Source organism: Onychomys torridus, chromosome 15, assembly GCF_903995425.1.
Source record: "Onychomys torridus chromosome 15, mOncTor1.1, whole genome shotgun sequence".
NCBI lineage: Eukaryota > Metazoa > Chordata > Mammalia > Rodentia > Cricetidae > Onychomys > Onychomys torridus.
In genome coordinates, this window is record NC_050457.1 from 77,003,826 (window position 1) to 77,021,036 (window position 17,211).

At 47.4% G+C, this 17,211-nt stretch overlaps 1 protein-coding gene across 1 annotated transcript in view; it reads left to right on the plus strand.

The window, feature by feature from the left end:
• Positions 1-14,637, plus strand: part of Lpcat1 (lysophosphatidylcholine acyltransferase 1) — a 51,827-nt gene extending 37,190 nt beyond the window's left edge. The window contains 8 exon segments of the mRNA XM_036207189.1: positions 1,065-1,095; positions 1,097-1,120; positions 3,869-3,951; positions 8,333-8,458; positions 8,851-9,004; positions 9,303-9,401; positions 11,992-12,133; positions 12,582-14,637. Of these exon segments, the coding sequence (XP_036063082.1) occupies positions 1,065-1,095; positions 1,097-1,120; positions 3,869-3,951; positions 8,333-8,458; positions 8,851-9,004; positions 9,303-9,401; positions 11,992-12,133; positions 12,582-12,766 (844 nt within the window). The 3' untranslated portion in view covers positions 12,767-14,637.
• The last annotated feature ends 2,574 nt before the right edge of the window (positions 14,638-17,211 follow it).

Consider the following 17,211-nt stretch of genomic DNA (forward strand, 5'->3'; position numbering starts at 1 on the left):
ACGCCAGCACCCACGCACGGGAAGGTAACTGAGCCCTTCCCTTACCCACCTAGCACACCTGGTACTGACCACCTGGCCGCACCTGGTGTTTGGGGATGGGGTCTTTTGTACAGGCAGTGGGGTTCGGGTGGTGCTAGGTGAGGGAGGCCCTCTAGAGTTGATATCCCAGCCTTCCCAGGACAGACATAGGGAATTAGTTGTACTGTGATTATCAACCCCATGGAATAAGAGAAATAAAAACTACAGCAGCCAAGCTTGGGACACCAGGCTGTCAAGGCCATCTGTAATGCCGCCCTTTGTGTGCAGGGAGGAGGAGCCAGCCAGGGGGCAGGACAGCCTCAGTGGCTTCAGATAGGAAGTGAAATCAGATACCAGCCCCTCCCAAGCCTTTCAAGGTATTTGTATCATGTGCTGGGGAAGTGCCCCTGCAGTGACGTCAGACCATCATTTCTGAGGTAGGAGGGGGTGGACTAGAAGGATTACTTGAAACTCTGTTCCGGTGTCTTGTTCTATGCTCAAACTGGCATGTTGGGGCAGAAAAAGATTGGCTCAGAATTAGGGGGTGACTGACTGCCAAGGAGATAAAGAGAATGTGGCCTCCAGGATGGGAACTCCAGGTAACTGTAATTCCATTCAGTCTAACAAGTAGTGGCAATATCACTGAAGATCCAGGACCCTGGAAATTAGGCAAACAAGCCAGGGCATGACTTAAACCTAAAAGTCTGCCCTGCCTACATAGGGAGCTGGGCATCCTGAGTCAAGGCTGTCAAAGCAGGAGGGCAAATGAAGCATTATGGCTCTCTAGAATAACCAAAGACCAAAGCAAATATTTAACCAGAAAAGTGAAATCTCGAGTTAATAAAATCATCTTATTACTTACACTGCCTTTTATTTTATTTTATGTTTTTAACCTTTCAACTTTGGAAGGCTCCCCTTCCTTCCAGGTTCACTGCCCAGAAAGTACCTCCTAGAGGCTTTGGGCAAAATTTGGAGTCATTCAGCTATAAGAATTAGTAGCTTTACTTTTTAACCACTTTGTAAAATTATTTAATGCTGTTTTTAAGGTTGAAAATCCTGTGGCTTACTCTGTGCCAGTTTTCAAAACCAAGTGGAAATCGAGGTGAGTAGACATAGTATTATGAAGTATGGGCAGTATGCAGTATGGGTGGAGTGGGGGTGGTATCTGGCCAGGGGCCAGTTCTGTTGTGGTTTGTGAGATACAGAATTCCATTGGGGCCTGAAATGATGCAAAGTTAGAATTTGGGCTGTGTGATACAGTGTCACAATGTTACATTGGGGTCTGTATGGATACAGTTTGCTACACTGGGATCCGTGTGAAGTGTTAACCCCAGTTGTGTGGTTACAGTGTTACACTGAAGTCTTCAAGAATATAGTGTTACAACAATGTTAACCCAGAATGGAAATAATTTCACATAATGTTATACAGGGTTTCTCGTTGGGGGAGTGTCATACAATGTTATAGTGGAACTGGCTTGATACATTGTTAAAATACTATTAAACCAAGAGCTGTATAGATACACAATATCTAACCTGTTTAGACAATGTTATATATCTGTCCTTGAGTGTCTTCATTTGTCTAGGTCCCAGAGGAATTTTCTAATCACTTTTCCTCTGTGGCTTTTTGTCCTTTGTATGATTTAAATACATTTGCATAGGATTTTTTTTTTAAAGATTTGTTCATTTTTATTTTGTGTGTATGGGTATTTTACCTGGATGTACATCTGTGTACCAGGTGTATATATTGCCAACAGAGGCCAGAGAGATTGTCATATCTCTAGAACTGGAGTTACAGATGGTTCTTAGCTGCTATATGGATGCTAGGTACAGAACCCCAGATCCTCTTCAAGAACAGCAAGTGCTCTAAACTGCTGAATCATCTCTTTAACCCTTGGATGCTGTGGGATGTCCTGTATACTGTGAATATATGTTGCTATGATTGATTGATAAATAAATCGCTGATTGGCCAGTAGCCAGGCAAGAAGGATAGTGTAGGCAGGGCAAGGAGAGGGGAAAATGCTGGGAAGTGGAAGGCTGAGACAGAGAGATGCTGCCAGCTCACCATAATGAGAAGCAACATGTTAAGATACCAGTAAGCCACGAGCCACATGGCAACTTATAGATTAATAGAAATGGGTTAATTTAAGATATAAGAACAGCTAGCAAGAAGCCTGAGCCATTAGGTCATACAGTTTATAAATAATATAAGTCTCTGTGTGTTTGCTTGGGTCTGAGGGCCGCAGGAGCCTGGCAGGAACAGGATAACTTCAGCTACACTTGGACAGGGTTTTTAAAAATTAAAATGAAACTATACCTATCATTCATTATTTAGGTGACTGTTACCCAGAATAAATAAAACTGACACATACATATTTGTGAAATTATTAAGGCCACTCCACGTATTTAAAAGGGAGGTTTGTTTTGTGGGGTAACTTACAAATGAAGGGATAGGTTGCAGGGACTGGGAAAGGTATGGCACAGTCCAGCGGAGTTCTCTGGAGAATTCTGCTCAGTCTACCTCCAGCGTCCAGGGTCCTGGAACCAAGAGAAACCTCTCCTCTTGATCCTGGGTCTTCAGCGTCCTCTCTCTGCCCTGCCTTGTAGACATGACCATTTCTGAAGCCTCAATGGGGGTTGGAACTTCCAGGCCAAGGCTGGAATGGCTACCCACTACACATACACATTTTCTTTTTATTGGCCAGGCACTGATGGTGCACACCTTTAATCCCAGCACTCAGGAGGCAGAGGCAGGTGGATCTTTGAGTTGGAAGCCAGCCTAATCTACAGAGTGATTTCTAGGATAGCCGGGGCTACACAGAGAAACCCTGTCTCAAAAAACAAACAAAAAAGAAGGAGGAGGAGGAGGAGAAGAAACAGACAGACAGACAGACAGACAGACATTTTCTTTTTGCCTTCATTACTACCTGATACCAATACAGCTATATTTGAATAGCAGTCTGGCTCTGCAGAACTTATGGCCTAGCCCAGAGAATATTGATTTTGCTGCTCTGGGTGTTTTGGTAGCTCTCTGTTGGCTGCCAGGAGAGAGCAGGACCAGGCCTCAGAAGGAACATGGTCTTGTCATGGCTTAGACCCCTATGGTTTTGAGCAGACCTATTTCAGACTTGGTCTCTCATTTTAAGGCAGACTGAGAAAGGTCCTGCAGTATGCTTTACGTGTCTTTTCCCATTGCTGGCATAGGTACCAGTGTTAATGTGAGAAGACCATTGTAATTTTAGGAATTTCTAAAATGTAACTGTGAAAGCTTATATGCATATAGTGGGAATTGATAGGCTGCTCGGGATGTTCCTATATTCTTAAATACCTTTATTTAAGAACAGGAATCAGGGATTGTCTTTTGCCCTTTGGTGATGGTAGAATTGGCATCTGCATGGGCCACTAAGTCATTTAAAATGCTGCACTTTTAGGCTGATTTATCACAGAGATGTACTTGATATTAGCTGCCAGGAGGGCTTCAAGTATAGAAACTGCAGAAATACTGTTCTATGTAATCCTCAACACAAAGTTGAGATATGCTTGTGATTAGAAGCTGGACGTTGTGGCCTGGGACGGTGTACTCCTGGTTAGTAGTGCTGGGTTGTAAAATTTACAGGTGTGTGTGTGTGTGTGTGTGTGTGTGTGTGTGTGTGTGTGTGTGTGTATACTCGTGCACATACAGGTCTAGATGTGTGTATGTGCAGTATGAACACTGAGGCATGTATGGGCATAGTTAGACTATCCAGAGAAAGGACTCTGCCAGTCCTAATGTTACCACACAGTTACCATTCATGATGACTGGTGGAATCAGTGTCTTGTATTAACAGAGATGACACAGTTTTTCTGTCCACAGTTCCTGCCAGTGTATTGCCCTTCTGAGGAGGAGAAGAGGAATCCTGCCCTATATGCCAGCAATGTGCGACGCGTCATGGCCAAGTGAGTGAGCAGCTGCCAATGGTGCTGGGGAAATGGGTTTGTTCAAGAATGAGCAAGCAGGTCCTGTGTATGCTAGCAGTGGCGTGTGTGTGCTCAGCCTTAGGTTTGTGTCTCCTACTTTTATCTGATGATGTTTTGACTTGTTTAACACTTAAAAGATGGCTGATCTTTGCTTCATTTCGCAAGTTTCAAACCTGCCATAGTCATCAGTGATCCTGGTGTGTTTTTCTGGGGCATGAGCTGACCTGGGCAGGGTTCAGCCTCAGGTCTCAGCCTCCTAAGCCTGTGAACTGTTTGCTGACACTCACACTCCCCCTGCTGGAGGAATCGTAGTGTCTGTATGTTTAATCTCCTAGGGTGACCTGCACTGCCTCCTGACTCTTGTGCACAGTTGAAAACTTAAGCGTTTTCACTTTCTGGTTCCTGCTAGTCTGAACAACAGTCATATTACCCAAGTGCCCTCCCTTTCTGACTTTCTTCCATCTTCTGAGCCCCATCTCCCATACACATACTTAAAGCTAGACCCCGAGCACTCCTCAACATACTAGACAGTGATTGCCCCCCACTGCAGCCTCAAGTGGACAGCCTTGTTGCTTCCCCTGAAGGGGCTGTGTACAGAGGAGCTGAACTCTAGCCTCTGCCAATGGCAGTTCCAGGAAGCTTTGAGGTTCCTCTCTCTGGGAGTGGGGGGGGGGGGCAGTCCTACCCCCAGTTCTTGACACAGACCTGGAGAGTGCTGTGGGAGCACCTCTAATGAGGCCCTGGTTCAGACCTCCAATCACTGTGCAGAGCTGGTTCTTGCCTACTTCTCCCTCATCTCTCTTGAAGGGCACATGCCCAGGGTACAATCTCCACCACAGACAACTCTGAGCACATGCTAACTAAGGGAATGCTCAAGCCAGGCCAAGGTCCCTGCATTCCAGTTTTCCATTGTGATGTGATCTGCTTTGGGGGTGGAAAGATCCACCACAGACAACTCTGAGCACATGCTAACTAAGGGAATGCTCAAGCCAGGCCAAGGTCCCTGCATTCCAGTCTTCCATTGTGATGTGATCTGCTTTGGGGGTAGAAAGAAGACATTAGATCTTTTAGAACTCAGCAAGTGAACACCACCACACATCACTGCCAGATTATAACACCTGCTTAAGTCAGACTTAGAGGAATTTTAAGGAATTAATGCAGAAAACACAATATTCTCGCATCCCATCCACCTAGATCCTGAGTGTTGTGTCCCATCCCCATCCCCTGCTCCAGCCTCTTCTGTGGAACAGCCTGCAGCCTGCAGCCTGACCCAGGTGATCGTGTACTTCATGGTTGCTTGCTTACACAGCATCACTGAGGCAGCACCAGACTTTTACCGTCAGGATCCATTTTCTGGTTTTGTTTCTTCTTCTTGTTCTTCTTGTTCTTCTTCTTGTTCTTCTTCTTGTTCTTCTTCTTCTTCTTCTTCTTCTTCTTCTTCTTCTTCTTCTTCTTCTTCTTCTTCTTCTTCTTCTTCTCCTCCTCCTCCTCCTCCTCCTCCTCCTCCTCCTCCTCCTCCTCTTCTTCCTCCTTCTTTTTAAGAGAAACAGAACATAAAGTTGGGTGGGTAGGAAGAATCTGGGAGGGAATGGAGGGAAAACTTGATCAAAATATACTATATGAAAATTTTTTCAATAAAATAAATTTTTGAGATTAATATAAGTGATGTAAGTACATCACTTCTCCCTTCCCTTTCCTCCCTCCAAACCCTCCCATGTGCCCTCTTTCAAACATGTGGCCTCTTTTTCTTTAATTGGGATGTGTGTGTGTGTGTGTGTGTGTGTGTGTGTGTGTGTGTGTGTGTGTGTGTTGCTGAACACATACATACTGCCTGCTTGGTCTGTGTGATGTTACTTGTATGTATGTTTTCAGGGCACATTGACTGGTGCTGGATAACCATTCGGTGTGTCTTCCCTGGGAAAACTATTTCTCCCACTCAGCATTCTTTAGTTACCCGTTGTTCTTTGTGTGAGGGTGAGGCCTCCTGAGCTCCCCATCCATGCTGACATATCTGTTGTTGTCATCCTTCTGCAGGTCATGTTTAGGCAGCTATGCTGATGAGGTTTCCTGGGTATAGCTTCTCCAATATTTCTAAGAGACATACTCTTACAGCAAACTCCCTGCACCACTGGCTTTTACCATCTTTCTGCCCCCTCTTCCACGATGATTCCTCAGCCTCAGGGGCAGGGGCTGTGTTGTGGATGTGTCAGTTGGCCCTGGGCTCCATCATTCTGTATTTTGATTGGTTGTAGTTTTCTATAATAGTCTGAATTGCGAAGAGAAGTTTCTTTGATGGGGGTGAGGACAAATACTTAGGGTATAGATGAGGATTATGTTGGTGTGGTAAAGGGGCAGTTGTAAGTTTCCCTTCAAGATCCATGACGGCAGTAGCCCTGGGTAGTTGGCTAGATTTCCAGTACCGGCATGATTGCCCTCTTGTTGAGCAGGTCTTAAGTAAAATTAGAGAGCTGGTTACCACGAAGGTACATGTACCACTCCTGCCCCCTTGGCTGCACCCTCACCGTGCCATGCTAGTCATAGGCCTCACAGCTGAGTAGGACTGATGGTTACATCCCTCCTTTTGCAAGATACTTTCTGGTACCAGGATAGCTAGTTTTCAGGAAGGGAGCTTTAAGGTCCAATCCAGCACCTGGGCGTCGTCTGGGCCCTGTGTGCAAAGTATCTGGTGTCTTCAGCAATGTGCCCATTCTACTTTCTACTTGGGGACAACCAAGAGCAACAGCAGTAGCCTATGGTGTTTTGGAAGTCTCTTGGTCAACCCTGGACAATAACCCAAAAGAGTGGAAAGCCCATTTTTCTTAAGGAGATTCCTAGGGGAGTTTTAAGATGTTTTCTTCCATAATACACTTACTGAATTTTCCTCCATAAATGTGTTTAATATGGGAGAAATTTTGTTTTTCTTTTTGTTTGTTTTCCATTTTTTGTTTTTTGTTTTTGCTTTTTCCGTGAAATCTGACATAGCCTTTGTAGACAATTCAGTTCTTAGAACAGGACCTGCAAGAGGCCCTGTGGGATGATTCTGTATAGCTCCTCTGGATTCATTAGGTCTGAGGGCCTGTGCTACACTAGTCACATGCAGGGCATGCACATACTGCAGTTGTGCAGACCACAGACATGCATGATATTGGTGGGATGGGTAGCAGGAACAGGCAGGACTGTAACTATAGGGCTCCTGTGGGACTGAGCATTCTGCATAGCCACCCCTGGGGACTCAGCACTTAGCATTGCGACCCAGGGCTTCAGTCAAGGCTTTTGCTGGCCACAGCCTATTTGCTCTTTCCCAAGGCTCATGTAAAAAGTCTCATCCTGGCTGGCTCTGGGGAGCATTCTAGCTGCAGGGGTGTCAGTTCCTGTTTGGGGCTTTTTTGTGTTTCCATCACCCATTCCCTCCAAGTTCCCGTTGACAAACCATGGGAGGGACCTGCTTCCTGGAGAGAACAGTGGCTTTTCCTTCTTCTCTATATCTAGCTTGTCTATATCAGTAACATGGTAGCAGAGCTGTCCACATCCTTAGACCCAGAGGCATAAGCCTGGGATCCAGGCTCTAACCTGGCCAAGCTCCTTTCTTCAAGCTTGCTCCAGGTTCCCTGAGACACCATGGGAAAGCATGCCATATCACCACAGCCCTGAGCTTCTGCTGGATGCCAGATCTTGCCAATGGTGTGCGCCCAGAGAGGGGTCTGATGGGCTCACAGCAATGATGAACCTGGGGACCAGAGTTGAGAAGGTTTTCCTGCTAACCTGAGTGCTTGGTGTGTGTACTTCTGCAGTGGTTTTGCAGGTGTCCCATTGGTTATCGGAGCATTGCCAGCCAGTGTGCTCATTGCATGTGTGATGTGGCAGAATTCCATTGTTTTCAGATGTCCTGGGCAGGGCACGTTCTTAGAAAGTGATGGTTACTCTTATTTTGGCTTCTGTCTGGGTTCATAGGAATTTCCTTTCTTAATGTGTACATTAAAATAATGTTTTATGTGGCTACAATAGTAGAACACTGAGACATCAATGAAGGGTTGGTCTATACATGAGTAAAAGATCTCCTGTCTAGATCTCAGGAGGAGGATGCACCCATCACGGTCTGACAGGGGTATGTGGTGAGGGGAGGCCCACGTTAACCTGGTACCTGAGGACTAGGTGTCCCATAACTTTCAGTGCCCGTGGTGACCTCTGGGCTTCCCTCCTGGCCGGTCTGTTAGGGTGATTGCTCCGCTGAAGGCTGTCGGGAGCTGTCTGTCCTCCCTGGTTGCCCTCTGATACCCAGTTCCCTTGCATGTGTGGTGGTTCCTGCTGCCGGTAGGTGAGGCCAGTGGCCCGGCATGATGAAAGGACCTCTCTCTTGTAGGGCCCTGGGTGTCTCGGTAACCGACTACACATTTGAGGATTGTCAGCTGGCTTTGGCAGAGGGACAGCTCCGCTTGCCTGCTGACACCTGCCTGCTGGAGTTCGCCAGGCTCGTGAGGGGCCTCGGGTGAGTTTCCTGGGGCTGGAGCACTCCTTAGAACCGGGTGCTGCCGAGGTTGCAGGGAACCTGTGACAGAATTCTTTCCCTGCTCACGTTGTGTTTCAGATGTCATCAGCAGTCCGCATAGAAGGACTTTAAAAATCTTGCTGGATACCAGCTGTGTGTATGGGTGCTGCCCCTGTACACCATACTGGGAACACACCCAACAGACAGACAGACAAAGAGACAAAACCTGGCATCTTGTAAATTGTGAGGATGTGCCAGGCTCAGAAACTAACTTGCTGCTTGTTAAGAAATTTTAAAGATGTTTTGATGAGTCTCCCAGCTTCACAGTAAGTCTCCTGTTTTAGTTCTGTGATATGATTTTGTTAATATAAATCTTCTCATTTTTTATTTAGGCTGAAACCAGAAAATCTTGAAAAAGATCTAGACAAATACTCGGAGAGTGCAAGGATGAAGAGAGGAGAGAAGATTGGGCTTCCAGAGTTTGCAGCCTACTTGGAAGTTCCTGTCTCAGATGCGTTGGAGGACATGTTCTCACTCTTTGATGAGGTGGGTCCACTGGGGAACTTGGGGCAAAACCTATGACTTGTCAATGTGTAATGGTCCTCAGTGGAGTGAGTCCCACGAAGATACTGGCTAGCCTGTTCTCTAAGTGCAGGCAGGCCCTGGTTTGCCTTCTGGCGAAGCTTCACATTGGAGAATTGACTGGGGTTCTAGCAAGCATGCCTGGGAGTCATCTTCCAAAGCATGCTTTCCCCACATGTGGATATTACCAAGTCAGACTGGGGTGAACCAGTTAGCCCACAGGTCCCTTGTGACATCATCTGAATGTGTTTCTGCTTTGCAGAGCGGTGGCGGTGAGATAGACCTTCGAGAATATGTGGTCGCCTTGTCCGTGGTGTGCAGGCCATCCCAGACCCTGGCCACCATCCAGCTGGCATTCAAGGCAAGTAGATTCCTTGAATGGAATTTGTGCTTCTGTTAGTTATTCCTCTTATTACTGTGACAGATTCCTGGCAGGAAGCATGTTATAGGAGGGAAAGGTTCATTTGGGGCTGCGGTTTGAGGAGGGACAGTCACAGTGGAGAAGTCATGAAGGCTAGCTAGGCTCTGAAGTGGTTGGTTGTGTTGCATTTATAGTTAGAAAGCAGGAGGTGAATATTGATGTTCAGCTGATTTCTTGCTTTTCCCTCTTTTATCCAGCCTGGAACCCCAGCCTCTGGGATGCTACCCTATCATTCAAGGTGTATCTCCCTCCTCAGTTAACACTGTTAGAGGCATGCCCAGAAGTACCTCCTAGCCTGCATCTCTGTACTCGAAAGTCTCCCCTTTAAAGTTCCAAAGACCTAAGAACTGTTACTAATTTTCTGTATTCACTACCTTTGCCTTTACTGTAACCAAATACCTAACAAGAAGCCACTTGAGGGACTGTAGAGACGTCTCACTTGTTACTCTCCACACCCATATCACATGGCTCACAACCACACCATGATTCCCTCTTCTGCCCTCTGTGGGTGTGGGAGCCCATTTTCAGGTTCCTCGTGTCTTTACCCAGCAGGTCTACATAGAGGATGATTAGGACCACTGAATGCACTTGGCTGTGCTGGGGGAGGAGGGCTTTTGCTCCACCCCTTGGCATCTCTATAAATACCCTAGGGCAGAGACAGTCGGGGGGCCGTTGGAAAAGGTTCCAGGCCTTCTCGAGGATATCCTGTATTTTCTGTTTATCTCCACACTATAAATCCTTCTGTCTAATATTTCCTGCTGCTCACACTCAAGAGCACACTACAGAAATGTGGGGGTGGTAGGTAGCTCCACCCCCCCCACATGTGGGTACCTGCATGTTCATGGTGCATATACATACATTCAGGCAGACACACTTACACATAAATAACAAAATAAATCTTGAGCCACTTCAGGGAGGGAGGATTTGTTTGGTTTGTCCTTTGAAGGGCTGCTCTCCAGCATGGCTGAGAAAACATGACCACCGGAGTGTGCAGCAGCTGCCTGCCTCACAGTCACAGCCAGACCGAGCCAGGGGAATGCTGGTGCTCAGCTCACAGCGGCTGATGGAATGTTGCCACCCACATCCATAGTGATTCTTTCCCTCTTAGTCAGGATTCCCGGGGAATACCTTCACAGATATGCCCAGAGGTAGCAGGGACCCCCGTCTCTCACGGCCTCCCAAACTCCTTTCCATACTGATCTGGTGTACCACTCCAGAGTAGTGCTGAGAAGTGTCCCCAGTTGCCACTCCAGGAGAGTTAACTGTATGGTGTCAACACTTGCTGTGTTTAGAAAAGCCTGACCCTCCCGTACCTACACTGTGTTCTCTTCCAATGGCTCAGCCCAGCTTGGTCTCCGACGTCCTCGGGTGGAATCTGTCTAGGTGATGGGGCCAGGCAGCACTCAGTCCAGGCCTCTCACAGATGCCTAACAGAGCAAGTGTGGCAGGCAACCAAGCATCCTGGTGGTCGTGCTGTGGCCACATCCCCACCGCGATAGGCTAGCAGGCACCTGCTCACATTCCTGCTCACTCCTTGGGCCAGCTGCTACCTCTCAGACTTCCCCCATACACGACCTGCACCCATCCTTGTCTGAGACAGTATTGACAGTGACAAGGTATCAGTCCATGACTTTCTAGGAAGATGGAAATATCTTTCCACCCAATCTAAGAGCATAGGCAGACCAATGAAGATTCCAGCAGAGTCCAGCTTTGCAAAGTAAATGAGTTCCTTAGCTTCCTTGTGCCAGTGCTGCAGCACTCTGGGATTGGGTATAAGGATATGGTGCCTTCCTCACACCACAGTTAGGGCCAGATATCAAGGAGTGGAACAGCTCTGTGGCCGTAAGACCCAAGAGACGCCTATACTCCTAGATACTCCTGGAGGTGAAATCAAATACATATTCCCACCCCTTTGGGGTCCCTTCTTGTTTTCCATGTTAGTGTCACTCCTGTAGAAAAACTTTCACATAGGGGTCTTGGGGACACCTAATAGTCCATTTTCCCATGCAGTGAAGTTTTCTGATTAGAAATGTATGTAAACTTCTAGTTCTTGCCTTCTTCAAAACCACAGCCTCACAACCTCAGTACATTGTCCCTTTGATCACACAAAGATGCTGCAGTTTATCCTTTGGCCACTAGGTGGCATGGGATGCACGCTGTTCTGCTTGCCGGGTTCTTGCTACAAGAGTCCCGCAGCCCCAGCTTTGCCCTGGCACACTGAGCCCTTCTGCTGCTCCCTGCTGGAGCGGAGTCTCTGCTCCATCTCCCTCTACATGTTTCTTTGCTCCCACAGCTATTACAGCATCCAAGTCTCAACGTGTTTGTGCACTGTCCATAAGGGGCTTGCGGAGGCCAGTAGAGATAGCGGCATGACTCTGCCCGGTACCTGACCATGTACTTATAGGCACTACCCGCTCAAGGGTGCCAGCTGTTTTGACACGGTGGGATCAGGACCACTAGGGAAAATGTACCATGCCTGGCAAACACCAGAACAAGAGTCCCTATAGTAACTCTTCACTGTCCCTTGCAGATGTATGGATCGCCTGAGGATGGCAGCATAGATGAGGCCAACCTGTCTTGCATCCTCAAGACTGCACTGGGTGTGTCAGAATTAACAGTGACTGACTTGTTCCGAGCTATTGACCAAGAGGAGAAGGAAAGAATCACATTTGGTAAGTGGAGCAGAGTGGTGTCACCCCAAGCAGGGGTAGCACTGTAGCCCAGATGTGCAGGGAGGCATAGCTTCAGGAGGCCTGGGGACATGAGTGGAGCCCCTACCCCATCTCCACACACCAAGTTACCCCCTGTCCTCAAATTCTCCCCCTGAAGAATGTTCCCCAGAAAAATACAATGGTCAGGGGTCCAGTTTTTCCCTGTCATTTAGAAGCATACTTAAAGCTTAGATCCCACACCAGGCAAAAGCTGCTCTCCTGGAGGATTCAGCTATGCCACCAACACCCACAGCCTTTATCTTGAGCCTTCTGCCATGCCCTGCTCTCAGTCCCTGGCCTGTGGAATTACCAGTCATCAGCAACCAGTGTTGGCGCGATAACTTCTCTTACAAAATTCACCTTTCTGGGGGGCTCTTTCAGTCCTAATAACCAACCTTCTTGTTTGCAGATGATTTCTGTAGGTTTGCAGAAATGTACCCTGACTTCGCAGAGGACTATTTGTACCCTGATCAGACACATTTTGACGACTGTGCGCAGACAACCCCAGCACCAACTCCCAATGGCTTCTGCATTGACTTCAGCCCTGAAAACTCAGACTTTGGGAGAAAGAATTTTTGTAAGAAGGTGGACTAGAATGGGAGATTCCGGAGGGATGAGGCCCCTCCTGCATCACCGCCTGCCTCCAGTGGCCTGGAGCTTGTTTGAGTGTTGCGCCGTCTGCATTTCCCTGTCTTCTCACGCCGTCTCTGTCTGTCTGCAGACCTGAGGTCCAAAAGACTTGTGATGTATCTGTTTTCTGTCTCAGGGCCCAGCTGGGCATTTGCAGGGAAGCTGTGTGTGTACCCCACCTGCCCATTGCAGGCGGGCAGGCAGGTAGGCAGGTGGGTGCTCGGGTCCTCCCTGTGGGGCAGGACTCCACAGGCTGAGTGGGCACAGGGACAGCTGTGCTCACCTGGACTATGCTGGTCTTGAGTTTGTGCCAGTCTCTCCCCTCGTCGTCTGTGTGGTGTGCACAGTGCAGGCCCTCTGCACACACTCTGCGTACACCTATCCTGGAACAGTCACCCTGTCCTGATTCAGTGCCCCTGCCATCTCTGGCTCACAGTGTGATGGGGCATCATCCGATTATAATGTTTCTGTGTTTGTGCAGGAGCTTGTGACTATTTTATAAACCTCACTTAGGTACTTTGGAAAACATTCAACATTTTTTTAAAAAAAGAAAGAAAATTGGTTTTCTACTTCATTTTTTGTGTGAACATACGGATATTTATTTCCAGGCTTGTTTTTGATAGACTCTGAGACTGTTTCCGGTGGCCACAGTTTAAAGGGCCTCTCTGCCCTCCTCCCATTTGGGACCATGGGACATTTAGCCACAAAGACTGGCCCTGGGATCTGCTTTCCCCATCTTTTTTATAAACATTGCCAGTTTGGTATTTCGGTTTCAATGTCACAAAATCTACTTCGTGTAACTGGTGAAAGCATTGACTGATCAGGCGGAGGGAAAGGACTGGAAGGAGTCCCCTCATCTTCACGATGTCACTCTAGCTCTGGAGCAGGCATACTGAGGTGGGCCAGGAGGTCCTGTCCAACCCCCACAACCCACAATCTCCTCTGCACCAGTTACCGTGGTGACTTAGGAAAAGCAGCCACCCTCTGAGCACAGGTGGCCCTCTTCTGTGGGGGTGACAGCTGCAGGGGACAGACCACACAGTTTGCTGTGCTTGGCCCCCCATGAAGTCAGGAAGGAACAGGGTCCAGGCCGTCACCTTCGGCATTACCTGGTTTCATGTTTTGTTTTTTTTGTTTTTTTTTTTATGGCAAACTCATCCTTAAAGCACAAAACGGTGACCATAGGTTTAGTTTGTTTTGTAAGCAATGGTTGCTTTGGAATTCTGTTTTTTACTCCTGAATTAGGATTTACATTTGGGGTGTTCCTATAGAAAGTGACTACCAGGCTAGGAAGTGCAGGAACAGGTGTTGACTAACTTTCTCAGAGAGAGTGTTAGTGTGTGCTCCCCCCAAGAGAAATACATAAACAGAACCCCTCAACCTCAGTCACACAGCGCCACACTGCCACAGGATGGGCAGGGAGCTTGATTTCTGGGCTCTTAGCTTGTTAGTATGAATGAAATGTGAACACAGCCTTCATAGCCAACTGGTTGGTTTTTATAACTATAGAGTACAAGTTTTCAGAAGAGAAAAGCCACTAAAAGGCCAATGAAGGAGACTAATGAACTAAGATGTCCCGAGGCTGGGGCTCTGCCCCACCGTCTGCAAGTGAAGGATTCCTGTGGAATGCCACTGGGCATGTTGAGGAAATCCTGAGCAGACCTGGGACGGATGTTCAATCTCCTGATTACTCTTGCTAGTAACCTCAGTCCGCGTCAGAACTGTGAATGTACATAGTGGGCAGGGGCAGGGGCAGTGCCCATCCTGCCTGCAGGCTCCTTTGGGGTGCGGTCTTCAGGTTTTTCGTGGAATAAACACAACACCATGTAAAGTTGTATAGGCTTGAGTGTGTTTTGTTAAACGCCTCTCAGTGGAAAGACATTTCTTGGCCTGGTAGGAAAGCCCATCAAGGTGAGCTCATCTTTTAGGCCTGGAAAGTGCCAACAGCTATGTGGAAGCTTTCCTGGCAGTGTTGGGACCAGGAGCTGTCATTCACGTGACCCACGCATGTCTCTTTGCATCTACTGGACTGATTCTGTAGTTCTTCTTTGTGAGGCACATCTGTCAGCAGATCCAGCACAAAAGATGGAGAAATAGAAGTACTACACAGCGAAAGAATGACACCCTCAGAAAGGTTTGGTGAAGACTGAAGAGAGAACTCTGCAGCTAAATGCTTGCGGCAGAAGCTTAAGAACCTCAGGCTCCAGAATAAATGACTGGTGTTTACCAGGGTGATGGGTCACCAGGACCTGTGGTTGGGTCCCATGTAGTGAGAAAATATGGTCTAACCTGATACTGTTTAACAAGTGTTACTTATGCCCTGTGTTTTAAGATTTATTTTTTTTTATCAGTTTTAGTTATGTATATGTGCACATGAATACAGATGCCCTCACAGGTCAAATACCCTACAGCTGAAGTTACAGGTGGTTGTGATCTGCTGCTGGGAATCAAACTCAGGACTTCCAGGAGAACAGCAAGTGTTCGTTACAGCGGAGCCATCTTCCTATCCTTCTCCTTTATACTTCTTGATGAACTTGTCATTTTTTTAATGACCATCGACTCTGACACTAAGTGTGGTTAAAATTTTTTTAAATTTGTTTTGACTTATTTTTTGAGACAGGGTCTTCACCAGCTCTGACTGCACTAGAACTCACTATGTAGACTAAGCTAGCCTTAAACTCACAGAGACCCACCTGCCTCTGCCTTCAGGTGCTGAGATTAAAGGTGTGCACCACCATGTCTGGTTCGTTTACAGTTTTTTGTTTTTTTTTTAAGATTTAAACCAAGACACGAGCTGCATGCTCTCCATGCAGAGTTGGTTTGGGACGTTGCCACCTGTAATCATTTTGCTCAAGGTCATAGGAGATACTGTAGCTCCAAGCACAAACTAGCCACACACATGCAAGACAGCAACCAGGCAAACATGCTGAAATGTTGGGGCCCTGTGTTTGTCAGACAGGATCTGTCTCTGCTGCTCTCATTATCCGGTCCTATCACGTGGAAGGCGGAACTCACCTGCAACAAGCATCACACAGGCATCAGAGGCCTTTTTAAGAAAGCTGCCACTGTTTCTGGGATTGCCATTTCATAATTGGTTACTACAGCTAGCACAGTGGGGACCCTGGCAGCAAAAGCAGCTACCACAGTTAATTAATCTTTCATTCTATTGGGCATGACAAATTGAAATCAATAGTTATATACATTTCAATTGCCCTTGAAAACTATAAATTTACAAACTCAAGTTCCATTTGCTCTCAGGACACCATCTTACAAGGTCTCCAATTTGCAGTAAAACTTGTTAAGGAAGAGAATGGCTCAGTTGCCTTTAACCTACCTGCTGTGGGTGGATTAAGACTTCTGTTGATCTTTTCTGTGTCAAAAACACAGATTGCAAGCCCAGCGCCACTTAGAGATCTTTGGCAACAGTTAACTCTGCAGCTCTCACACAATTGAGCCTGTATGATAATGAGTATTCAGAGACAGGTAATTCCTGGAGAGCGCTCACCAGCCTAAGACAGAACACCTGTATGGCCTGGACAGGTATCTCCATGATGGGTAAGGTGACCTGCTGACGTCCCATGCAACCTAAGTCAGAAGCTCATTTTTTAGTAAAGGGGGGGGGGGAACCTGTAGGTCCCTAGCCCCTGTTTTGGGTAACTGTTGCCTTGCTTGCTGACCTTGACCTTGGTATCCTCCCAATGCTAATTCCCTGTGAGATTCCACCCTCCTGAATGCTTAAGGGAAGCTCCTTGTCTGTGAATCCAACGTTAACTGCTTAGATGCAAGATTGTAAAACATCAAGATTGGGGGTGCGGATTTAGCTCAATGGTGAGTGCTTGCCTAGCAAATGCAAGGCCCTGGGTTCGATCCTCAGCTCAAAAAAAAAAAAAAAAATCAGAAGCGAATTTCTGCCAACCGGGGTTCCCCCATTGTGCTGTAAGTCTGTATTTAAGACCTCCTCCCTCCTTCAATAAATGACGTTTGACATTCCAAAAAAAAAAAAGAAGAGGGGGTCAAGAACATGATGGGGGAAACCCACAGAGACAGCTGACCAGTGCTAGTTGGAGCTCACTGACTCTGGACTGACAGCTCTGGAACCTACATGGGACCGAACTAGGCCCGCTGAATGTGGGTGATAGCTGTGTGGCTTGATCTGTTAGTGGGGTCCCTGGCAGTAGGACCAGGACTTATCCCAGGTGCATGAACTGGCTTTTTGGAACCCATTCCCTGGGTGGGATACCTTGCTCAGCCTTGATACAATGGGGAGGGGCTAGGCTCTCCTTCAACTTGGTATGCCAGACTTTGTTGACTACCATGAGAGGCCTTACCCACTCTGAGGAGTGGATGCGGGCAGAGTGGGAGGGAGGTGAGGAGGTGGGAGAAAGGAAGGGAGGAGGAACTGGGGTTGG